The sequence below is a fragment of the Canis aureus genome, chromosome 29 (genome assembly GCF_053574225.1).
Source record: "Canis aureus isolate CA01 chromosome 29, VMU_Caureus_v.1.0, whole genome shotgun sequence".
In the NCBI taxonomy this organism is placed as follows: Eukaryota; Metazoa; Chordata; class Mammalia; order Carnivora; family Canidae; genus Canis; species Canis aureus.
Window position 1 is genome coordinate 29,918,958 of NC_135639.1, and position 25,181 is coordinate 29,944,138.

Here is a 25,181-nt window from a genome sequence, read left to right on the forward strand (position 1 = left end):
GAGGCAAGGGCAAGGGCAAGGTGGGTTCAGACGTCACTCTTGGGACTCGAGGGGCCAAGAGGCAGGGTGGAGCCAGGCTCTCCAACTAAAAAAACCGGAGCTGATTATGCTGGGGGGTGGGGAGGGGGGTGGCAGAGGACCAGGGGTGGGCAGAGGGCTTCGACCTGGACAGGTCCTGTGCCCGGCCAGGTAGGGCTCAGAGCCACTTGCTGGCACCATTTCAGGTCACCATAATTAGTGGTTCCAGGGAGGGACCCCATCACCCAAAGAGCTAGAAAGAAGGGGCTGATGCCGGGGCTGGTGCCAGGGGCAGTGCCCCCCACCCCCATGCCAGGTGCCCCAGGGGCAGTACCCCTCTCTCCTGAATACCCTCGGGCATTTCCAGGCCTCCCAAGGGGGGGCGGGCAGGTCAGGCCAGGTGCCAGAGTCCCCTGGTAGCACCTGAACAGGTGACTCTCTGCGTCAAGCTGGCAGGGTCCTGGATCTGTCACTTGGTTGCACTCAGTGCTGGCACCAGCCCCAGTGCCCTCACACCACGGCTGGGTCATCCATCAGCCAGCAACAGGGTGGAATTTCATTCATCCCCCTGCCTCTCCTTTCCTCCTTCCCCTCCTCCTCCAGCGTTCATCTCTCCCATGGCTCAGAGCCTGGCTTCTAGAGCAGGGCTACCTGGCTTTGAATCCTGGCTGGGCCGGTTATTTAGCTCCTCCGGGCCTCAGCTTCTCACCTATAAAGTGGAGATAAGTACTCTGTAAGTAGTTTTAAATGTATTATAATAAGTATTATTATTAAAAGCCCCTCCCCCACCTTCCTTCCCATACCCTGTCCCCTTCTCCTTCACTTGGAAAGAGAACTGCCACTTTTGAGGCTGCTTCCTTCTCTAAGGGAGGCTTCTCAGCCAGCGGGCTTGCCCATACTGGGCACTGGTGGAACAGTTCCGGGGAGACGCTGTGGAGGCTGGATGTGGAGACAGCGAGCAAACACCAAGTGCTAGGGAGGTGGGACCCCCGGAGGACTTGGTGGCGGGGTAGATCTAAGCTCGGTGTTGGAAGACCTGTAGGAATTTACCAACCTGAGACAGAGGGAAAGGGTACTCCAGGTAGAAGGAGGAGTGAGAGCAGAGGCTTGGGATGTGGAAGGAGAGAATGGACAGATACATTTGGGGAATGGTGGGAAGGCAAGTGTGGGGTGAGCAGAAGCTACAGAGGGCCCTTTAGTGGCAGGCAGGCTGGGAAGAGGGGCCCTCCCCACATCGACTCTCCACTTCTGCTGCCGCCCATCCACTCCCTGGGCAGCTCTCACAGCAAGGAGCTGTCCTCAGCCAGGTCCCAGGGTCCTGCAGCAGAAGCCCACCCCAGCCTCCAGGCAGGCCCAGGACTATGCACAGCCTCTAATGAGAGCTCTGTGGTCCTATGGGACATCAGCCACGGGCCATACGGCAGACCTGACCAGGCCACCCTACAGCTCATCACAGCATGTCATAGATAGCTGGACCCCTAGGGCCACCCCCTCATTTTATAGGTGTTGCACCTGAGTCTCAGAGAGAGGAAAGCCCCTGACTCAAGTCACATAACAATTTGGTGGCAGAGCGAAGAGCATCCTGACTGACAGGGGCAAGGGTGGGGGCACTGGGTCATTTCTCAGGGCTGACTCAATGTGACCACTGGGTCCTAACAGCTGGAGGGCCCTGAACCCAGTCCTTCCTATCCTCTCTTGTCATCTGGGGAAGGTCCCTACCAATAGTGACTTCGATTTGGCTCAGTCCCCAGCTGTCCAGCTCATCCTTCAGGGGGCACAGAGGAGGGAATGGCACATCCGGACAGCAGAGAACACACTGCTCACAGTGACAGCCAGGCAGGAGCCCCCACAGGCTCCAGAGCGGAGAGTCACATAAGGAAAACAGTGTTTAAGTCTGGAAAGGAAGTGCAGGAGGGATCACGATGGGAAAAGACTTAGGGGTGAGGATGGGGGGAGGCAGCACTTGGCCCCAGGGAGGAGAAGGAGGAGAACCTGGCTCAGAGGGAAAAGCGGCAAATCTGGAGGATGTCACAAAGAAGGGTGCTGGGGACTTGTGGCTGAGTTCGGATGTAGCCTCCGTTCCTTCTTTATCCAAGAGTGGCTGTTCCAGCTGCCGTTACTAGTGGTTAACTGTCAGTGGAGAGCTGCTCTTCTCGAGCTCAGCATGCGTCCGTTCATCTAAGCTCCACAAGAATCCTATGGGGTGGGCGCTATTTATTATCCCCATTTCACAGAGGCTCAAGGGTGGCGCTGAGCTATGAAATCACCTGCCCAAGGCTACCCAGAAACTCATTGTTGGAAGTGGGATGTGGACCAGGCAGTCTGACTCCCAGTCTGTACCCTTAAGCACGTGCAGTGCCACCTTGCAGCCATGCAACCTTGAGTATTTACAGGGCACCCCTGTACCTGTCTGGCACTATTCTGGGCACTGGGGGCATGACACAGAGCTGCTGTCCCCGTGGAGCACCCGTCCTGAGCCCATCTAGTGTACTTCTAGGAGCACACTCCACCCAGCCCTGGGCTCACCAAAGCGGGAGGATTGGTGGCCGGAGGGAATGGGCTGTGTGCAGGAAGGAGTAAGGACTGACTCCCAGCCAAGTACCAGTCTGTGGGAAAGGGCATAGCAGGAGGCCCTGGGAGACCCTCCCTCTGGAGACTAACCAGCTATGCAATCCCCCAGGGCCAGCTGTGGCCATGGAAGAGGGTGTCTCCCCAGAATGAGCTCTCTTAAGACTCAAGCATGGAGCAGGAAGTCAGGAACCCAACTTTCTCCACCATGTCCCAGGCGGGCCTCAACTCCTGGTGCAGGGCCTGGTGCCAGAGGAGCTTCAGCATTGGTGGCTGCAGACGCTCTGGCAGCCCTCTTCCTCACTGGCCATGACACTCTCCCCCGTCCTGTTCCCAGAGCCAAGGCTGCAAATGTACGAGGGGGAAAAGACCAACACTTAACCTCAACCCCTCTGAGGACTCAAGGTGCATGTGATCACAGCCTCCTGGAGACAGGAGCCCTCTGTCTGGTGTATGGTCACTGCCTAAAGCCCCCGATGACCCCTCACCTCCTATAGGATAAAGAGTAAACCCTGTGCATGGTGCACAAGGCCCTTGATTGTCTGGCCCCTGCCGGTGCCTCCACTACTACAGTCCAGGGGAAAGAGAGGATATTTGCTGCTCTTGCACAGACTCACCTCTTTCCCCCTCTCCTCCTTTACCCATCCCATTCTCTCTACCTGGAATCCCTCTTTGCCCACCCAAGAGAACTCTTACTCACCCAGTGAGGCCCAGGTTAAGTGTCCCTCCTCTAAAATCCCTCCTTTCTTCCCCTTCTCTGAGCTTCATGAGAGCAGGGAGTAGCATTTGATGTATTCACTTCTGTGTCCTGGCACCTGGCCTAATAATTGGCCTGAAGCATGTATTCCAAAAATGTTGGATCAATGAATCAGACACCTAGATGGAGCCAGAGCCTGAGGATATCATAGACTATCTGAGCTGGATCCAGAATTTTTGGTTCAGTTTCTTCACTTTAGAAATAAGGAATTAGGACCTGGAGAGTTGAAGAGACTTGCCTGAGCCACATAGCAAATGGATGGTAGAGGCCTAGACCCCCCTCAAATGGCTTTATCCACCCCAGCATTCCATGTGCCTTCTATGGTGAGGGTGGTCAGGGTGCTGGGGACATTGCAAAAAAGGCGGAGCGATGTCCCTGGGATAGCTATTCTGGACCTGAGGGCACTAGGGGGGCTCTCCTGTGACTCAGAGAGTAGGCCACCCCCTTTCCCCCTTTTGATATAGGACTATATCAGGATTAGCTATTTATTGAGTGCTAACTGTGCAGTAGGCTGATGCTAAACACTTTATATACCATGTTTTATTTAACACTAATACCGCTGAGATGAGGATTATTATCCCCATTTTACAGATGAGGAAGTTGAGACTCAGTAAGGTCAAAGCTAAACTTCCTCAAGGTCACATGGACAATGAAGGGTAGGTTTAAACCAACTGACTAATCCCAGAGCCCAGACTCAGTCGATGCCACCACGCACACCTACACCTGTGCATGCAAACACTTGGAGGGACCCTGCCATCTTTTGTCTCTGCCAGCAGAAGAGGCTGAGGTCAGGGGGTGAGGTGGTGATCATTGTCATGTTTCCTCATTCCCCAGGTGCTTCGGCCCCAACTGCGCTGGAAGTCCCCATGATGCGGTCCCTACCAGCAGCCCTCTCCCAGCTCCTGCTGCTCCTGCTGCTGCTCCAGGCCCCTCCTTGCAGGCTCCAGGCACTGAGCACCATGAAGCTGCGGCTGGTGGGCCCAGAGGGCAGGCCAGAGGAGGGCCGCCTGGAGGTGTTGTACCAGGGCCAGTGGGGGACTGTGTGTGACGATGACTTCGCCCTCCAGGAGGCCATGGTGGCCTGCCGCCAACTGGGCTTTGAAACAGCCTTGACCTGGGCACACAGTGCCAAGTATGGCCAAGGGGAGGGTGAGTGCCTGGTGCCGCCCAGCGGGATGACAAGGAAATGATCATGGGTTTCTCTCAGAGGCTGGGCTCACTGAAGCTTCCACAGACTCCTGCTCATCCTTTCATACCCAGCTCAAATGACCTTTATGAGGCATTTCCTGAGTGCCCCAGCTACAAGTGACCCCCTGCCCTGACCCTCTCATTCTTGCTTGCAGCAAGGCCACCACCATCACCACCACCACCCCACTCTGCTCCTACAGAGTGACTGGCACATTATAGGTGCTCAGCAAATGTTGTTGAGTGAATGATGGATGTACAGATAGATCTAGTATCTGGCATTTTCCAAAAACAGATTCTACAGGACCTACTGCCAAGAGGAGGTGGTAGGTAGGGTTATAGATACCAAAATCCAGGGAGAAACAGCTTCTCTCCCTCACCCCTCCTTTCTACTCAGGCTCTGGAAAAAGACAGTTGATAACTGTGGAGTCTTGTAGAGGAGGCACAGCCCAGGATTTGCCTCTCTTTCCCTCAGCATCACCCTTCCTCTGCCCACAGGGCCCATCTGGCTGGACAACGTGCGCTGTGTGGGCACGGAGAGCTCTCTGGACCAATGCATGTCCAATGGCTGGGGTGTCAGTGACTGCAGCCACTCAGAAGACATCGGGGTGGTGTGCCACCCCCAGCGCCAGCGTGGCTATCTTTCTGAGAGGGTTTCCAACGCCCTTGGGCCCCAGGTAAGGAGGCTGTTCAGGCCTTGGCCTGAGCCAAGGGTTGAGTCATGGACCAAGAGGCTCCTGGGTGATGAACCTGGAAGAAGACGGAAGAGAAAGGGCACAGAGTAGGCTAAGAAACATCCCCCAGGGCCCTGCCTCCTGTCAGTGGCCTGGAGCAGGTGCATGGACAGAGGCCCCACTTGTAGCAGGGCATCACTTCCCATAAGGGAGGCAGTGTGGGGTGAGGGGCTGCCTCACCCACAAGGCCCGGCCACAATTGCTGCCTCTTCCCGGCACAAACAACCTCGAGCTAAAAACAGCCCAAGCCAAACAACAGGAGCAGGCAGGGCCGGTTCTGGCTTTCACTCTCCGCTGCTAGACAGCCCCAGCCTGAGGACAGCTAGCCCTGGCCCACGAATGCAGCAGACCAGGGTGGGGTGGTCTTCATCGTCCAAGTCGCTGCAGAGCTAGGGTCCCATGGGCCAAGGATCCTGCTGGTCATCTCAGGAAAGCCTCAGCTTTCCCCAGGGTGTCATAAAGAAGGTCCCTCTGTGCCCAGTGGAAGGCTCTGCTCTCAAACTCCAAAGGGCCTGAGCCTGATCCCAGGGAGGGCACAGATCTGCCTGCTTCTCTCTGGAGTTGAGGAGAGGAACACAGACACACCAGGGCTCTGCCTCCTGCTTGCTGTGTGGCTTTGGTAAATGCCCTCATCTCTGGGCCTCTGCTTCCTGCCCATCCAGTGAGGGCCTGCAGGGGGCCGGGGATAATCTAAGTTTCCTGAACCCCAGCTCTCCCATGTGAAGGCATGCAGCAGGCCTAGTGGGTGCAGGAATCTCGGGGGTCACGGTGACCATGCACCCTGCAGGGCCGGCGGCTGGAGGAGGTGCGGCTCAAGCCCATACTCGCCAGCGCCAAGCGGCACAGCCTGGTGACAGAGGGAGCAGTGGAGGTGAAGTATGAGGGCCACTGGCGGCAGGTGTGTGACCAGGACTGGACCAGAAACAACAGCAAGGTGGTGTGTGGGATGCTGGGCTTCCCCAGTGAGGCACCGGTCAACAGCCTGTACTACAGGTAGAGGGGATGCTTGGGTGGAGGGCCTTGGTGGGGGCGTGGGGTTGTGGGGCAGTGGCCAAGTGTGTGCCTGCATGCGTGAGCATACATGTGTGTTCCTGTGTGTTGGAGAGATACATGTGTGAGGGTGCATGCGTGTGACAGAGGGGTCCTTCCAGAGTTCAGGCAGGGTGGTGAGATGGGCAGGGGTGTCTGTGGCAGGACTTTTGGTGGGTTTGGGACTGGGGGGGAAACAGGCCCAAGGGACTGCCTGAGTTGTGGGTCTCTCAGAATAATGAGGAGGAGAATGAGGACGAGCTCGGAGACCCTGTGAAGTACCTAGAAACAGGTACTTGCTAGTCACATGAAAAGAGCTGAGAACAACTGAACACAAACCGTGTTCCTGATTAAAAAAACCTGGACTTGACTGCAGATGCCTCTGGTGGTGCTCCCCAGGGACAGAGGACCTGAGTTCTGGTCTCAGTTCTGCCAATAATGTGCTGTGGGTGGCTAGTGGGGCCCCCGGCCCTCCATCAGCCAGTGCTCAGGGAATTTCCTCCACTCTGATCCAAGCCAGGCTTCGACTGCCTTGCGTGTGAGCAAGGCGTGGGGTGGGGCAGCACTTGGGAGAGACATAAAAATACTCCATCAAAAATGTGACAACTGTCACAAGATTGCATCAGCCTCTAAACAGTACAAGCTCTGTGCCAGTGAAAACTGTGTGTGTTTCTCATCAAGGGAGAAGGGCCCCATGCTACGTATGAGTGGTCTCCCCTTGCCCACCCCAGTCAGTTTAGTGGCTCTGATGTGGAGGGGCCTGTTCCTGAAGACCAGCCACGTGGCTCCATCCCTGGGGATGACTGGGACGTGGGCCCCTGACTCCCCACTGCCTGGTAATTGCACCTGTGGGCCTGGCTGACTCGCCCACTGCCCCTGAGGAGGGCAGACCTGATTATAGCCTCTGGGCAGCCCCCAGCAGCAAGGCCTTCAGCTCTCACCTGTGCCCAGAGGACTTTCCCCTGGGTCCATTTTCTCAGGGCACTCCCTAAAGGCTCCCCTTCGTCTGCATGGGGAGAGGGTGAGCTGGGGTAGACAGTCCGGCACAGAAGAGCCCCCAGTTCTCCCTGTGAAATGGAGACCATGGGTGTCTGCAAGGAGACCACCCTGCCAGGGCTGCTGTGAGGCTCGGCATGAGAATGATGTGACTGAGTTTACAGCCGGACTGCAAACTCAGGGACAGCTATGAGGAGTTGGGGGACAGGGAGGGTTCAGCACCTACTCTATCCCCACCGTTTTCTCCCACCTAGGAAGGTCTGGAATTTGAAGATGAAGGACCCCAAGTCTAGGTGAGAAGCAGCATCCAGAGAGGAGGGTGCAGAGGGGGGGTGGCACAAAGGGGAGGGCATGTCCCTTGCCTCCCTGACCACCGAGCTCCCTCAACCCCTCCCCACCTTTAGTGTCCCTTGTCTTCCAGGCTGAAGAGCCTGACACAGAAGAATTCCTTCTGGATCCACCGAGTCAACTGCCTGGGAACAGAGCCCCACCTGGCCAACTGCCAGGTGCAGGTGGCACCAGCACGGGGCAAGCAGCGGCCGGCCTGCCCAGGCGGCATGCACGCCGTGGCCAGCTGTGTGCCCGGGCCCCGCTTCCGCCCCGGGAAGGCAAAGCCGGGGCGCAAGGAGTCCCGGGCAGAGGTGGGTCCGGCCAGTGTCAGCGGGAGCAGGTGGGAGGGACCGGCAGGGAGGGGCGCTCCAGGACAGGCAGGAGTGGGGGGACGAGTCACCCCCATCGAGGAGGCATTGGTGTAGACTGGGAGGAGGAGAACAAAGCATAGCGTGGTAGAAACTTGGAATTTATTTGAAAGGAACCGTTTATAACCCGACCATAAATGGAAAGCTGACATCAGCGGCCACGAATAGCAGGGAGCCGTGAAAACAGTAATTACATCGTAGCTAACACCCGGTTGAGGCCAAAGGTACTGAACCTGAGACTGGCGCTTTGTTATAAAAAGCATCAGGCTAGTGCAGGCGAGCTGTTTCGGACGGGGCAGCCCCACGGCGGGGTAGCCCCTCCGGAACTAGGAAGGGCTGGACGAGAACTAGCGCGGAAGGCACCTCCCCACTGCGAGTGGGCCTGATCCACACCGCCGCGCTGCTCCGGACCCCTTGGGGAAGCGCTGATCTAGTTCAACCCCGGAGCGCCAGGAAGAAGCCAGGGCTGGAGGAGAGGAAGGGACCCCCCTAGGGACCAGGGCGAGGGTGGTGAAGCCCAGGAACCCCAGCTCCTCAGGCTCCCTTGTCACCGCTCTGGCTGGTGTGGTGGTTCTTTGTCATGAAGAAAGGACACTTGAGAAAACCGGCCTAGTGGAGTATTCGAGGTGTTAGCTGAGCCGCGAGAGGTGCCACCGGCACTGGCTGGCCCAGCCAGAGGGGGCCCGGCCCAGGCTCCCCCAGCAGCTGGGCCGTGCCTGCTGCCTCCTCCTCAGCCCACCCTGAAGCCAGTTTTCTACCGGCAGGAGCTGAAGGTGCGCCTCCGTTCTGGGGCCCAGGTGGGTGAGGGCCGGGTGGAGGTGCTCATGAACCGCCAGTGGGGTACAGTCTGTGATCACGGATGGAACCTCATCTCCGCCACCATCGTGTGTCGTCAGCTGGGTTTTGGCTCTGCTCGGGAGGCCCTCTTTGGGGCCCAGCTGGGCCAAGGTAAGTGAAGAGGCCCAGGGGGGTGGGGGTGGGGACCCGGATGTGCCACTCTCCATCCCTAGGTGGCCCTGATGCCAAGGCCCAGGAAATTCTCCCCGCCTGTGGAGGTGTGAGGTTACAAGGTGGAGCCTTACAGGGCACCTCTCCCTCTCTCTGCTAGGCCTGGGGCCCATCCACCTGAGTGAGGTGCGCTGCAGGGGATATGAGCGGACCCTCAGCGACTGCCCCTCCCTGGAAGGGTCCCAGAATGGTTGTCAACATGAGAATGATGCTGCCGTAAGGTGCAACGTCCCTAACATGGGCTTCCAGAATCAGGTGAGCTCAGATTCGGGCATGGCCTCAGGCTGGGGGGGAGGGGCAGGAAGCCCTGAGAGAGCCCCAGGACCTCACATCAAGCCAGTGGAGAAGAGGTTCTCAGAGCCAGTCTGGAATGTCCTCTCTTCTAGGCCTCCCCTGGCCTGACCCACATCTCCTCACAGCCGGGTTCTGGCTTTCAGAGATGTCCCGTGGTGATGGGGACTCTTGGGTGGATGCACTCTCCCACTATACCCTCTCTGGACCCTGTGGGGCTGAGAGACAAGGTGGCTAGGACCACAGGGCCATCAGTGCTGGGGAGTGTCAGTGGCGAGGCTGCATGGGATGGTCAGAGTTCACATGTCACGCATAATGTGGACAGTGGGCAAGTCACCCATGTCTCCGAGCCTGGTTCTCTCTTCCTTCAACTGGGGTGAATTGTCTCATAGGGTTATTTTGAATGCGACCATAGATACGAAAGCCCTTTGCAGTTGGCAAGTCATCGTTAATGGTAGAATTTCAGGCCAGAGGAGTACAAGTACTGGAGCAGGAGACCCAGGTGCAGGCACCCCGAGTGGGATTTCTCTAGTGGGCAGGGACAGCAGAGACTAGCTAGCAAAATGTCGTCGAGTAACAGAGGAAGGCCAGTCCCGGGAGGGGGAGAGTTGCGCCCGGGGCTGCACAGCGCGCTGACCTGGGCACGTCTCCCGGGCAGCGGTCCTGAGCCCTGCCCTCGGGGGCCACCGTGCTCCTCACACACCTCTGACCACTGCAGGTGCGCTTGGCCGGTGGGCGCAGCCCTGAGGAAGGTGTGGTGGAAGTGCAGGTGGAGGTGAACGGAGTCCGACGCTGGGGGGCCGTTTGTAGTGACCACTGGGGGCTCACCGAAGCCAGGGTGGCCTGCCGACAGCTCGGCCTGGGCTTTGCCAACCATGCAATCAAGGTGAGTCCTGCCTTGCTTCCAGACTTTCTGTGCCAAAAGTACCAACCCTTCATTCGCTCATACGTTTGTTCATTTGCTTAGTGATGAGTTATTGAGTGAAACTATGAGCCGACGTAATGCTGGAAGCTGGGGACAGGGTGGTGAATGAGACATAGCTCCTGCCTCATGGAACAGTGATGTGAGGAAGGAAGTCACTAATAAAACATTCGCACGACAGGCACATGCTTTTTTCTGTAGGAAGGATAACTAGAAAGAAGCTCACCAGGTGAGGTGGGGTGGGGAGAAGCAGCCCATGCAGAGGCCCTGTGGCCCACGGAAGCTTGACTCTGTTGGGTAAATCAAGGACCGGAGCCTGAGTGGGGCTGCCAAGGGTGAGTGGTCTGATGTGTGACGGAGGGAGGAAGAGGTAGGCAACCCATTCAAAGCCTGCAATGCAGATTTTTCCAAAATTTCCTCAGTGCGGGTTGGCTCGCTATTGGGGTAGAGATGAACGTGAATATGGGAAACATAATATCGCAGGAGCCCAGCTGAGAAAGGATGCTGGCGTGGCCCAGACTAGTGGCTGTCCAGGGGGAATGAGGATCAATTCAAGGAGGATCCAGGAACAAGAATCACGAGGCCATGGTGTGACTGGAATGGCAAAACATCCTCTGCTGGACCCGCATTGGCCAGCAGGGCAATGCCAGCCCCACTTCACTTAGAAAACTGGGCCCAATCCTGAGCACAGCTGACCACCCAGGGCTATACTAAACACAGCTGGAAAGACAGGGCAGGCCACCCGAGGCTGCCGCAAGAGTGCAGGACCTCCTCTTCAGCAGCTGAGGGTGGGGGCAAGGCCAGTGGGGGAAGAAACATCTGATTTTGGAGGGATGCAAAGTAGCAGGGACTCTCCTGTCACTGAGATTTTCAAGTGAGGCTGGACATAGGGGTGGCCAGATGGGGTTCAAACATCAGAAGAGATGACTCCAAAGCATCCCTCAGCCTTGACTGGGTGCTGCTGGTTGTTTTCTCAGGACACCTGGTACTGGCAGGGGACGCCGGGGGCCGGAGAAGTGGTGATGAGCGGCGTGCGCTGCTCAGGCACAGAGCTAGCCCTGCAGCAGTGTCAGAGGCACGGGCCAGTGCACTGCTCCCATGGCGCGGGGCGCTTCTCAGCTGGAGTTTCCTGCACAGACAGTGAGTAACACCCACGGCGCAGGTGGGACAGGCTGGCCTGGGCCCCCCCAGTTTGGCAAGCCCATATGTCCCATTTTCAGGGAGGGCCTGAGAGCTGGTCCCAGCTCCAAGCCTGGAAGGGTGGGGCGTGGAAGGGAGGCTGGACTCGGAGCAATGGCTCTGCCATTTACCGGCTGTGGGTGGCCAAGTCACCCTTCACCTGGGGATCCAACCCTGTCCGGCCCATCTCATAGAGTTATTGCAGGGACTAAAGAGAATATGAGAAAACTCGAGGATATACCACAGTGTTTTTAATTTTCAGGTCGTGACAGGTAGTTGAAAAAAAAAACAGTATGGAAAACAAGAAAACGTGTTAGACTTAGTAAGGGCAGTCCTTTCTTCTGGAAATTATGTACCTGTGCACGAGGCTGCAGCATAAAATGTATTTCTTTGTGATGTCAGTAGTAAGGAGTTTGAAAGCAATTGTACATGTATGTAAACATGAGGAGCATGAGGGGCCCAAGGTTCTGCCCTGTCCCCTCTTCCTAAGCGGTGGGATTTGCCCAGCAAGCTATAGGACAGGATTGTTTTGAGGCATCAGTCTGCTCTACACACCCAGATTCTTGGGGCAGCAGCATCTGTTTGACATCTGCCAACCAGGTCTACGCCAAGATAACTATATCCAGTCCAAAGGCTGCAGGCTGGCACCAAACCAAGTGGCCGCTTGACCTTCTTCCCAGCCAAGCTTCCATGCCACGACATCCTTAATCTTTGTCAGCGAGCTTTAGGGCTGCCTGTCTGTCATTAGGAGAACCTTAAAAGAACATTAGGTCCTCGCAGCACACCCGCACCAGCAGGCTGATGTGGCACCACAGTGGGCCTTCCCAGCACCAAGGCTCACAGCGTGTTGGGGGCCTGCTCCCCAGTTTCTCCCCCTCCTGAGAACCTTGTACCCCTGTCCTGTCCTACTGCCTGGAGTGGCAGCTCTCCCCCTAATGCTTTTGACATTTTGCAATGGCTGAGCACAGACAGGTGACCTGCCACCTGAGTGACCATCCCTATTCCTCTTCTGTGATTTTTCTCATTCCTTTTTTTCCTTTACCCTCTCTCCTTCTCGGTCTCTCTGGAAAATCTTCTTTCCCTCAGAAACTCTAGGGTTTGCCAGTGGGTATAGCCTAGGAATAACCACAGGGATCTCAGGAGCAATTGGTGATGGTCCAGGCATTCCAGGCCCCACTGCCACCCTCGATGCCCACCCACTGAAATAAACCAGTAGTCCCATCTCACCATCCTTAGCACATAGGCTCTTACCCAGGTGATGCCGCTACCAAAAATCTAAACTGTAACCCTGCTTTTGCAAGAGCAGGCCTTGAGAATAGGCAACTTTTCTCTCTGGATGTCACATGATAACAGCTGAAGATCTCCACATCTCTGTACTGGCACGTGGCCGGGGAGACCTGTGGCTTCCGAGATGGGTGAGAGGCCCTGTGACAGGAAGGGAACCGGAGATCTACTGAGCGGCATTTCCAGCATGGGGCTTCTATGCACAGGGAAGCACCGGAAACGTCCTCAGAGGAGAGCTCACAGGACAGCCTCATGCCTACCCAGCATAGCAGTCGGGTTAGAACAGGAACCCTGGGGGAGGCCCAGGCTGAGAACTGTGGCAGAATAGACCAGAATGGTGGAGCTCAGGAGCAGGCTCAGAGATGATCTCTTCTGACTCTCCCGGCCAGTCCTCTCCCCTCCACTCCCTACCTTAAAGGAACTGAGCCCCAGGGAGTGTGATGAGCTGAGGAAACTGAGCGGGCTTAGGAGGGCTGCATGAGCCAGGGTACACAGAGGCACATGTAAGCTGAGGAGCATTTTACAAATGAAATACTAGCTTACATCAACCACAGGCTCGCCATACAGTGACCTGAGCGCGATACGGGTATTGGCATTATTGGCATTATTACTATCCCCAGCTTAGTGATGAGGAAAATGAGAAGCAGAAGGTGAAGCAAGTCACAGAGCTAGTTAAAGGTGTGGCCAGAAACTAAGCAAGACTTGAACCCAGGCAGCCTGACTCCAAAGCCGTCATGCTTAACAGGGACACTGTCGCTGCTCCCCAGGTTAGGGCGATAGCTCATTCCTATCTAGCGGTTCTAGCGGTGACTAGAACTCACCGCTCCTGACTCCTACACCACCCTCCTCTTCTGGGTAGAGCCCTGCTCTTCTGGCAGGTCCCCCAGAAGAGCTTGGTTTGCGGGCAAGCCTGCCCCCCTTGCCCAAGAGCAAACAGGCCCTGTGTCTTCTGTGGCCCCAGGCGCCCCAGACCTGGTGATGAATGCCCAGCTGGTGCAGGAGACGGCCTACCTGGAGGACCGCCCACTCAGCCAGCTGTACTGTGCCCATGAAGAGAACTGCCTCTCCCAGTCTGCTGACCACATGGACTGGCCCTATGGGCACCGGCGCCTCTTGCGCTTCTCCTCTCAGATCTACAATCTGGGCCGGGCCGACTTTCGTCCCAAGACAGGTCGCCACAGCTGGATTTGGCACCAGTGCCACAGGTTAGTGCCTGCTCATGCCCTGGCTCTATGGGGACAAAAAGCAGAGTCCCGGAATCAAACCAATCTGGTCCTTCCCTGACCCTGGGCGCTTTCCTGGGAGGGGTGCACACTCCGAGTGAGAACCTTCCTTCCTACATGCCTTACTGGCTTTGCCTCTGGGAGCCAGGAAGGGAATCCCAGGAGCACCGATTTGCCCTGTCACTCCCTTGCCTGTTCTGGGTGCACCGTGGTCGATGGTGCTCACGGGGTGCGTTTCCCCAGCAACGGCACGGAGCAGTCATTGCGGGCGGAGCTGGTCTGTTAGGATGATACTGGATAATCACTTTCTCTATGTTGGACCTTAGGCCTTGTCTTTAAAAGCCACATAAAGTGGGGACTCCTAGAAACCTGGAAACCCAGAATAGACATTCCACCCAGGATGCTGGCTCTGCAAAAAAAGCTTGCTGGTTCCTGCCGCAGCAGAGCAAGGCCCCCAAAGAAAAGCATGAACGCTGGTACTAAAAGGAAACTGGGCATTCTTTCCTATCAGGAGTCTCCAGCCCAGACAGGAGAGACAACGCCTGTGACAAAGACAGAATGGGAAAATGGTGGTTTTTTTCCTTCAGGACACAGCATGGGTGGGGAAGACTGAGTGGAAGGGGCAGTGACTTTGAGACTTGGCCTCACTGAGATAATGAGCACCTTCCCCCGGAGCAGGAACAGGGTTGTCATTAGACCTGGATGGGAGACAATGGTAGCAATTTGATAGCAGGCTCACAGGCTGCAGAGTAAGCACCCCTCCTCAGCAGCTCAGCCCTGAGGCTGGTTCCCAGAGGTGTCCCTTCCTTCTGCCTCCAATCAGGCCTGGTGGCCAGGCACCCGCCCCCTGCAGGCTGCCAGGGCAGTGCTTTTCCCTCCTCACCTGGGTTATTACCCTAGGTGGTGGGGGCGGCTGCACCTTGCCGCCTGGCGGGGCTGCCAGGAAAGTAGACTGTGGGTCACATGAATCCTGGGTTGGAGAGGGAGAAGGCACTGCCCTGCCTGGGTAATGATGGGGCCTAGCGTGACGGCCTCCATCTGCCCTGCTGACACCTCCAGAGTGGACCCTCTGCTGTTGCTGCCAGGCTGACAGCTCTTCCCCTCCTGCAGGCACTACCACAGCATCGAGGTCTTCACCCACTATGACCTACTCACTCTCAATGGCTCCAAGGTGGCAGAGGGGCACAAGGCCAGCTTCTGCCTGGAGGACACAAACTGCCCCGCAGGTATGTGGTTCCGGGCCAGCAAAGCCTCCTCAGCCCCTGCAGGGTGAGCTTCCCTTCTGCCCTCAGGTAGAACCGCCTCAGGCACCTGCAAATTCTGTCCTGGCAAGTCCATGCTTGAGGCAATTCAGAAAGGTGTTTCTTACCTTCTGACATCTTAGGTGGAGGGCCTTTCTGCCTCTGCCTACCTTAGCACACTTCGTACCACTTCTAAATGCTTAGTACTTTCTATTTGGGATAATAGCTGCAGGCCTATTTCATTTTGGCTAAGTCCTCTGAGGGCGCAGATCATCTGATTCCTACTAGCATACCCACAGTTCCTAGTCCTTAAGAATGGCATGGCAAACGCTCGCTCCTCAAAGGGTTGGAAAGATGGACAAATTATTAGCATGTAGGACTGGAACCTTCCACCCATACTTCCTAGGCCAGTAGAAGCCAATAGAAATTGCCACTGGAGTGTCCAAGAAGTCGTCTCTGTCACAGTTGGGGCTTGCTACAGTGCTGGATTCATGGTTAGTAGGAATTCCAGCTGATTCTCAGGCAAGCTATCTAAAGGACCCACAGGTCCCTCACCTGATTGCACTCAAGGGTATGACCCATGTAAAGATTCAATGTGAAGGGCTTCATGAAGTGCTTGGTCCTGAGCATCCATTCACTCCTTTGGTAACCGTCAGTGCCCTTCCTTACAGGACTGCAGAAGCGCTATGCATGTGCCAACTTTGGGGAACAAGGAGTGACTGTCGGCTGCTGGGATACCTATCGGCATGACATTGATTGCCAGTGGGTGGATATCACAGATGTGGGCCCTGGGAATTATATTTTCCAGGTAAGGGGGCTTGGGGATCCCCCACAGGAACTCCATTTCCTGCAGATATTCCAAGTCTCCCTGAGGTCAAATGAAGTTTCACAAATAAGGTCTCCAACAGGTGTGGCACTTGAACACTGAATGAAGACCCAGAGGATCTAGGTCTGACTCTTGATTCAATGGACAGTGTTAATTAATGCCTACCCTCTGGGTGATTAAAAGGTTTAACGAAGCGAAGAATATAAACACTCCTTGTGAGACTACATGAAAGGTATTGGATGATTACAGCCATTATCAATGGAAAAGCCACACCACCTGCTTTCACTTGTTCCCTGTCTCACTCCAGGTGGTTGTGAACCCCAAATACGAGGTGGCGGAGTCCGATTTCTCTAACAACATGATGCGGTGCCGCTGCAAGTATGACGGGCACCGGGTCTGGCTGCACAACTGCCACACAGGTAACTGCAAGCCCTTGTGCGGCCAGCTCTGTATGGGCTTGGCAAGCCAGAAAATGCTACGTGTACCCCCAAGTATGGCTGGAATATGGACGTGGAAGGCCAGAGATAGGACAGAGATGTATTCCCTCTGTACATCTTCTTTTTTTTTTTTTTTAGCTTTTTTTTTTTTTTATGATAGTCACAAAGAGAGAGAGAGAGAGAGAGAGAGAGAGAGAGAGGGGCAGAGACATAGAGGGAAAAGCAGGCTCCATGCACCGGGAGCCTGATGTGGGATTCGATCCTGGGTCTCCAGGATCGTGCCCTGGGCCAAAGGCAGGCGCTAAACCGCTGCGACACCCAGGGATCCCCCCCTCTGTACATCTTCATAGGCAAATTTCTAACCCAACTGGTCACATGAGCAATCTCACCCAGTAACCACTTACTTCTACATCTCTTTGTCCTTAAGGCTGTTTGGATTGTAAACTCAGTCTCTCATCTATCCTGGTCTTTTCTAGTCACTTCAAGCCAAGTTCAGATTCCTCTTTCCCAGTCCTGCTGTTTGCCCCCCACCCTTTCATGTGGTCTTTCTAGTCATGCCAGTCCAAAGTTGACTGCCTACAGGCAAAAGTAGAAGTCTGCCAGCTGTGTGTTGCTATCTCCAGCTGTGATGTCAGCGTATAAGGTGGCAGCAGCAGAGAACAGGGCTCAGGACATTTGCAGGATTGGTTGTATTGGAACATGGAAGAAGCAATGATTCACTGGGGGGCAGAGTATAGAGGTGGTTGCTCTACTTGTCTGTAAAGAAAGGTAGCAAATCCCTCTATCTTCAAGTTATGGAATGCTTGTACTTGCTATGGGGTGTGTGCCTTCACACCCACACTTTGCACATATGGGGTAGAGTGCAGCAGGACTGGTTTATTCAGTGAACAAACATTTAAAACCTACTTTTGTGCTGAATACTGTACCAGGCACTAGGAAAATAAATAGGAGTAAAGTGCGGAACTCAAATTGGATAAGCAAACATGCAAATGGATAACCCCAATACTACTGAGTACTCCAGACCAATATGAACTAATGCTGAGCAAGCATAGAAAGCAACAACCTAGGGATAGCAAGGTTTCCCGGAGGAAACATTTGAGCGGTGTTTCAAAGGAGAGGCAGAAGTCAGGAAAGAAAGGAAGGAGAAAGAGCATAGGATTTGGCCTCAGGCTTCACTGGGTTCCAAATCCAAGTCCACCACTTTCTAGCTAAAAGATTGAGGAAAATCTCAATCTCAAAGAAGTCTTTTTTTTAAATGGGGGGCTATATACTTCAAACCCAGTAAAGTGTTTTGCAGGGAGGGTTATGATGGTTCTTGCTAAAGGAATGACTATCCTGTGGGCTTTCTGGGAACCACTGACCAATTTTAGTCAAGAGGGGGCACAAAGATCAGATTGATGTTTTCAAAAGGTAACTCTAGCAATTGGTGAAAGACAACAAAAAGGAATTAGTCCAAGGATTTGAAATTGACTGAGTAGATTTTGCTGCCATTAAATGAGACAGAAACATCAGGGATATCAGGAATTGGAACCTAACGCTGCACAAGAGAGAGCCGCCATAATGCCAGTGGCAGGCTTCAAGGGATCCAGGGCAGTAAGGGTGGAAAGAAAAACAGTGCACCTCAGACCACTGTAGGGGCCCTTGTAGGAAACAGAGGGTGTACCAGGTGAGAATAGTTATTTAATCAAAGGACTATTTATAGAGGTGTGAATAGGACTAAGGAAATGGGTTGTTGAGGCATCTGGGGATAAGCAGGAGTGGGAAACTGTAAATGCCTTTCGGCATGAAGGGGCACAGGGTGTCCTGGAAGCAAGCAGAAGCTCTACTTTGGAGAGAGAACCTGCCTGCAGCAAGGCATAGGAGAGACTATCACCATAGGACCAGGGGAGAAATACCCCAACCTCTCCCTCCTTCCATTGCTTCCCACTGACCTAAATCAATCAGAAACCAGAGGATGAGGAAGTCAGGGTGAGGCCGTTTCTAGGGGTCAGTTCTCTAGGGCACAGAAAAAATAAAGAAGGGTAGAGAATGAAATCGGATGGGGTGGGGGGCAAAGAATAACCAGCAGGACCCTTTCCACTCAATGCCTCTTCTTCCTGATGTCCTTGAAACTACAACTACACATCAGGGTCACTTCTACAGAATGGATTGGTATTTGTGCCCATGACAGACCTAATATGAAGGGTGAGTGGTGCAGAATGTATCTGTGTGTGTGCGTGCAGCTGTCAGGGAGGGGATGAGAGCATGGCAGGGTTGGCTACTTATCCATTCTCCTTTGGTCCACAGGGGATTCCTACCGAGCTAATGAAGAGCTCTCCCTGGAGCAGGAGCAGCGTCTCAGGAACAATCTCATCTGAAGCCACGACTGCAAACTTCCAGCTGCTGCCCACACACCAGATACCTCAGCTTATTGGAGCCATGCCCTTCAGAGAGCCCTAACTCAGAGGGAGAGGGGCCAGTGCTAAGGGGCAACAAGAACTGCTCAGGAAGCCTATTGATGGCAAGATCACCAAACCAAAATGGTACTGCTCCCTCAGGACTCTGGGCCTATCTTTTAAGGGCCTTTGGTCTGTGGTCTATGATCTGTGGCCTCCAGGCTTTGTTCAGCTGAGTTCCTCTTCCACAAGGAGACCCAATCCTTCCTGGATTTTGCCCCAACGTTCCTGGTTCAGGAACGATCAGTTCCTAAGAGATGGGACTGTTGCCTAGCCCCCCATTTAAATGGTGCTTTGCAAATGTCTGGGAGGAGTAGAGGACAAAAGGACAAAAAATATACAGGAGGTGGGATTAACTCTGCTAGAAGCTCAAAGTCACAACTGGCAGAGATATTGATGAATCCAGTCCCTCATTTGGTCTGTGTTCATTTAGAACTCACTCATTCTAGGAGTCTGCTCCAGTGCCTTTACCTTTATCCTACTGCACATATGGATGTTTCTAATATCCTGGAAGTGTAGGCCTCAGGCATCCCCTTTTCTCCCAATGGGCCACCACCACCAGTTACTGGGTGCTTGAGAAGGGGCAGGATTTGCAGAGGTGGCCAGATAGGGCTTTCCTACAGAGCAGCAAGAGAAGGCCAAGCAGAGACTACTGCAGTAGTATGGACCCCAGCCCCTGCCAGGGCTTCTGCCAAGGGAAAAAATATATATGCCATTCACCTGGCAGGCAATCCAGTCTCCCTCAAGATTACTGTGCATCTCAGGACTGGCCTAAATTTCAAGACTCAACCAAGTTTCTGGAGTGAACTTTGCATGGACTAAATTAGACACATATAAGAGATGATTCTTACAGGTCTGACACCCTAATGCCAATAAAGGTTGCTCACTATGGACAGCTACAAAGGCAAGACTGGCTGTGATTCTTTGTTCCCAGCACACAAAGTCTAACCTTTTCCATTCTTCCTGAGCTGGTGACTAGGATGTGTGCAGTACATATACTACTCACAACAGTCCCACTACATTTCTCTTGATATTATAATGCCTATGGTCTGCTTTCCCCATTCCCTCCCCAGGCTCAGGGCTGAAACATGGGTTGGAAAGGTTAAAGGATGAAAGGGAGGCAGCAAGAAGGAAAAGTCCAAGGAATGTAAACTTTTATAACTGGGGCTGCAAAACCAAAATGAATGGTAGCAGATGGGGCAGATTTACAGTAGCACTCACTCCCCTCTCCACATCATGAGAGCCACCCCCTCCTCAGGGGGTACAAAGGGACACGATCTTGAGCTACCCTCTATGAACACAAAGAAGTGCTTTCTTCCTTCTTCCCTTCTGCCTTCTCTCTTCTCTGCTCCTTCATCTCCTTCATTAGGCAAAGGACAGCATTCGATCTTGGCATGGCCGTTTAGGTAAACAAGGGAAGTACTAATTTCCTGTTGGTGCCGGCAAACATCGCCTGAACAGTGACAACATTATCCTAGCACATGCAGCTAATGGTCTGTGAAAGAACGTGCAGCCCACGGGGAAGCGTGTGGCAACGGGTGACTACATTCAGGCAGGGAGGTCACCCACTGCTTCTTCTTGGATCCCAGTTCCCAGGGGGCCAGAAAAAGCTGGCCAGGCAGCCGGCCTCCGGCTCTGGTCTCAGGCTTGCTGCCCACATCACACATTTGATAGGTGCAGCCGGTTCCAATTCTTGGAAAAAGCTGTACAAGGGCTGTGCTGTTACACCACTGAGTTGAAAGGGAAGGACATGGGAAGATTGGTAGCTGGCATGACTTGTGACTGTATGAGGAATGTTAACAGAACACCAACCACCAAATTCCAGACAGAACCAAAAATGTCAGATCTTCACTTCAGCATTCTTTAGCCTCACAGAAGCTGAAGTGCTGGGAACCTCAGCTTACTAATTAGAAGCCTAATTTATTTCTTTTTTTTTTTTTTTTTTCTTTTTTTTTAAAAATGCCCTTGATGAAGCATTATACATTATTAATTTTATGAATCCAATTCTCAAGTACAGTTCTTTTGTCTCTCTTTCTTTTTTTTTTTTTTTAAATTTATTTATGATAGTCACAGAGAGAGAGAGAGAGAGGCAGAGGCATAGGCAGAGGGAGAAGCAGGCTCCATGCACCGGGAGCCCGACATGGGATTCGATCCTGGATCTCCAGGATCGCGCCCTGGGCCAAAGGCAGGCGCCAAACCGCTGCGCCACCCAGGGATCCCAGAAGCCTAATTTATTTCTATTCCACCAAGACCTTCACTCTATAGGGAGCTTATTAGAGCTCAAGGGAAATGTACCTTTCTACTACAAATTCCAGGTGCCGCTGGGATTTAGTCATGTTAACAAATACGAACCAACAAAAACACCTAGCAGAGTGCATTCACAGTCTTCTGGAATATCTAATAAAGAAGCTAGTGGCAGCTCCAGGATGCTCTCCAGTTAGCTCAGCTTGTGAAGATATGGTTTAGATGTGGCCAAGGACTGGGTTCCTAGGAGGACAAGCTCAATGTTATCCATGGTGGGCCATGGCAGGTCCTCTTACCTCCACCTAGTATACATGAATTTTAACAACTGGAAAAGTAGAAATAAAAAGCTCATTTTCTACTAATGGTGGAAGCAGCAACACTCCACAGCTTTCAGTATTAGCTAAAAATAAATCCCTTTTCTGGGTCCAATTGTAAGAATAAATCTGAAAGTTAGAAGTAGTTGACCATTAGCTGAAAAAAAGCATATTCTATTAGCCACCTAATACATACTGCACTAGAATAAGAATAGTACCTTACTGAAGTTAAGAGTAATACAAGAAAACTGGGTAATAAACGTGGCTCTATTAACAATGCCCTGCAGGCAGCCCAGGTGGCTCAGAGGTTTAGGGCTGCCTTCAGCCCAGGGCCTGATCCTGGAGACCCGGGATTGAGTCCCACGTTAGGTCCCTGTATGGAGCCTGCTTCTCCCTCTGCCTGTGTCTCTGCCTCTCTCTCTCTCTCTCTCTCTCTTTCTCTCTCTGTGTCATGAATAAATAAAATATTTAAAAAACAAAACAAAAACAAAAAAAAAACAATGCCCTGAAAAGCCACAATGGTATCAGAAAGGGGAAGCATCTCAAGGATAAGTGAAAGGAAGAGTTATCTTTTTTACTGCCCAAGGTCACTCCTAGCCTTGAAAAATCAAAACAGAGCAAAGGTATCCCTCTGAAATAGACCATTCAGTTTGAAGCCTGGCTACAAACTGCAGCCTTTCCACTGCAGCCATATTATTCAAACAGATCTGCCTATCTTAGAGTTCTGCTCTGTGAAGAGCACAAGTCCTGCAGCTACAAGCCAAAGTGATATGCACTGGTCTGGGTAGTACTAAGAGGGTCAAGAGAAGGATTTATTTAATTCTCCAAACTTGAAAAGGAAGCACTGGATAGGAACAAGGGGCAGTTCCAGAACTGACCAAGAATGAGAAAAACAATGCTGAGGAACTACAAGAAGGGTCCAAGATCAGAAGAGCAGTAGGGACAGTTGGATCGCACCAAGACCCAAGGCCAGTGTCATCTGAGGAACATTGGAACAGAGCCCCCACTTCACCGTGTTCTAGGCAGTGCTAATATTCCATCTCTGTCATGGGCACTAAATCATACAAATATGAGGCTATTGCCCTCACTGAAAGCACAATGGGACATTATTTTGCTACCGCTGCCTCTTAAGGTCTAGCACTACCAGTTCTACAGTGTAAAACTTTTTTCCAAAGACAATGAGAATGCAAGTATGAGATGGTTGGATGGCTCCGAGTTGCCAGTGTCCTTCAGGAAATTTCTCACTGCCCAGAGGTGTTTGTTTTATTCTGGCAACTCTTCACTGTAATGGATGGTTTGGTGTTGCTTGCCAAGCGCCTCTGGCATGGGCTAGGAAGAGGACATGCTGAGTGCCGGATGCCTTCTGCAGAATGTCAGGTTTGACAGATATGGAAGAAGGCAAGAAACTGGGGTTGGGGTCTACAGGCAAGGCAAGAAGGGGAGGGAGCTACACATACCAATCCCAAGGGATACATTTTTGTCGGATATTCTGGGGCAGAGAGATGACTAGCACTCTACCCAGTGGGGCTCAATAAAGCCAACAAACCCACTGAGCCCACACATAGCACTACAGGGAAGAAGACATGAGGAGAGCTGTTCTCCAATTTTTTTTGTGGGAATGACAAAACTGATAAATAGCAGAGTGGTACGTGCCATAAAATGAGCTTTAATGTCTCCCTCTCACATGACAGTACTGTTTCAACTGGAACCAGCTCCCAAGGCTGGCTTTCCATGAGGAATGAGGCTGGCAGGCCCCTGGCTGCTGTGCAGCTGGAGCAACCCCAGGCTCTCGGCTCAGTAAAAACTCTTGAGTCCAAACACCTACATCTGCTACAGCTCTCCAGCCCTGGAGTTCAGGACGTGACAGTGTAGATTCTGTGAGGACCAAGTACTTCAGACACTGTTGCATCTCTCTGCACTAACTGCTTCCTCCATCTCCCCTCAGTTTTGTGAGGCCGGAAGGAACAGCCCAACTTTGCGGGGCTTAAATCTCCCAACATCGCAGGTTTGAATCCTCTGTTTTCTAACTTCTTCAAACTTCTTAGACGTGTGAGCCATGCTAACAATGGGACTTGCCATACTCAGAGGACTCCTGGAAGTCATATCCAAGCTGTCACAAGTCAGCTTCCTAGCTGATGGCTCCCTTCTATGCCCAACACAGTAAGGCAGTTCCAAAGAACTGCAGTTAGAAGAGAAGATAGACAGGAGTCCACCTTTCTATACCCAGTCGGTGCTCATCTTGATGGTTTTCTCTCTTTCTTTAACATGCACTTCTGCATGTACACAGAACTCTAGAAGGATCCTCCAACTGAAGACTATGGAAATATTTTTTGAATTCATAGAACTATCCCTTTTGTTGAGTGATATTCAAACCGCCGACTGATCTCTGCCTTCCCAGATATCTTCGCGTTGCTTGGCTTCCAGTCGTTTTCTCTCTGTAAGTAAGGACAATATTAAAGGTGGTGGTGAATTGAACTCCAAATAAAAAATATACAAAAAAAAAAAAGGTGGTAGTACACTTAATGTAACCAGTGACTTTCCTTTAATCCAAATTATAAGCAAATTTCAATCATGAGACAGGAGGATTTCCTGGTCTTCTCCTTCCTGATTCCAAGAGTCAATATCTTTAACTTGCCAAGCACTTTGTAAGTGGAAACGATGTTACTAGTACTTTATAATAAAGAGAAAGATCTGGGGCTAACAGAAATAAAAAGTATAAAGTGGAGCACCTGGGTGGTTCAGTCGGCCAAGTGTCCGACTCCTGATCTCAGCTCAGGTCTTGAGATCTCAGTGTTGTGAGTTCTAGCCCAACATTGGGCTCCACACTTGAGTATGAAGCTTACTTAAAAAGAAAGAAAAGTATATGGAGTAAGTCAGAATCTAGGAGGATCTAGAATCTAGTCTTGCTGATAATGTATTTATTTTAATTCTATTTTTCAACTGTGTTAGTGGTTTAATATAATTGCCTTTTATTCCCACTTCACTGATCTTTCAAAATACTTCAATAAGAATGGAGAATATGTCTCAATATTCTTCTGCCTTCTTGCTCAAATGGAAACGGTAGCCACTGGGCTTTAGTTATATCTCCCTAGTACAGTCTCAGAGAAAAAAAATATTTCAGAGGCAAATCAAATTTCAGTATTTTCAGAGCACTTTCAGAAGCCACAAATCTGGAAAATATAATTCCAACATGGGAAAACGACCACCTATAATGAAGGGAAACAAAGAACTATTTCTGAAAACAAAACAAAATAAAAAGCACAAATCTGGGCAATCCATCTTGAATTTTTAAGAGAAGCTTGGTTTCCATTTAATACTTTCACCAAGACTTGAGATAATAGAGACCATACATGCTCTGGTGATCCAAGCACTTCATTAGATGCCAAAATATTAGCCCTAATTTTATGGCTAGTCATTTTACCTTTTCACCATAAAACATACATGATAAGCTTAAGTGCTTCCTCTCAAGGACTATTATTGCAGATGATGTCTGTAAAAGATTTTGTAAGTCATGAAACCAGGGAAATCAAGGTGGGTTTAGAGTTAACACTCGCCATGTTGACATATCTTTCCAAATCAGCAGACTCCCTTACAAAATTCCTTTACTAAATATTTGACTGACTTTAAAGGCAAAGAACTTGGGTCAGGAAGTTGACTGGCACTTGGAAATGTGAGAAAGAGAAATTCACTGCTATTTGGGCACCACCTTGTGGCATTATCTGAATATAGCAGCAAAGTTATAACTGGCCAAAAAAAGGGGAGTAGGGGGTCAGCAAATTCCAAACTGAAGGC

General features: G+C 52.2%; 2 protein-coding genes across 12 annotated transcripts in view; one reads left to right on the forward strand and one right to left on the reverse strand.

Annotated features, from left to right (window-relative positions):
* The first annotated feature begins 4,177 nt into the window (after nucleotides 1-4,177).
* Nucleotides 4,178-19,734, forward strand: LOXL4 (lysyl oxidase like 4). The gene is made up of 14 exons (XM_077878061.1): nucleotides 4,178-4,492; nucleotides 5,027-5,205; nucleotides 6,050-6,255; nucleotides 7,542-7,580; nucleotides 7,709-7,928; nucleotides 8,750-8,933; nucleotides 9,094-9,248; nucleotides 10,003-10,170; nucleotides 11,184-11,346; nucleotides 13,631-13,874; nucleotides 15,003-15,118; nucleotides 15,805-15,941; nucleotides 16,267-16,378; nucleotides 18,683-19,734. Exons 1-14 carry the CDS (start codon nucleotides 4,210-4,212, stop codon nucleotides 18,751-18,753), a joined length of 2,277 nt encoding a protein of 758 aa, XP_077734187.1. The 5' UTR covers nucleotides 4,178-4,209; the 3' UTR covers nucleotides 18,754-19,734.
* A 3,301-nt stretch (nucleotides 19,735-23,035) lies between these two features.
* The window catches only part of R3HCC1L (R3H domain and coiled-coil containing 1 like), a 79,418-nt gene continuing 77,272 nt past the window's right edge, over nucleotides 23,036-25,181 (reverse strand). For 10 of the 11 annotated variants that reach the window (XM_077878062.1, XM_077878066.1, XM_077878068.1 and 7 more), the window contains 2 exons: nucleotides 24,119-24,231; nucleotides 23,036-23,824 (listed from right to left, as the gene is read on the reverse strand). In XM_077878062.1, coding sequence (XP_077734188.1) covers nucleotides 24,128-24,231 — 104 coding nt within the window. In that variant the 3' untranslated portion in view covers nucleotides 23,036-23,824; nucleotides 24,119-24,127. The remainder of the gene's footprint in view (nucleotides 23,825-24,118; nucleotides 24,232-25,181) is intronic. The other variant, XM_077878073.1, reaches the window with a different exon arrangement.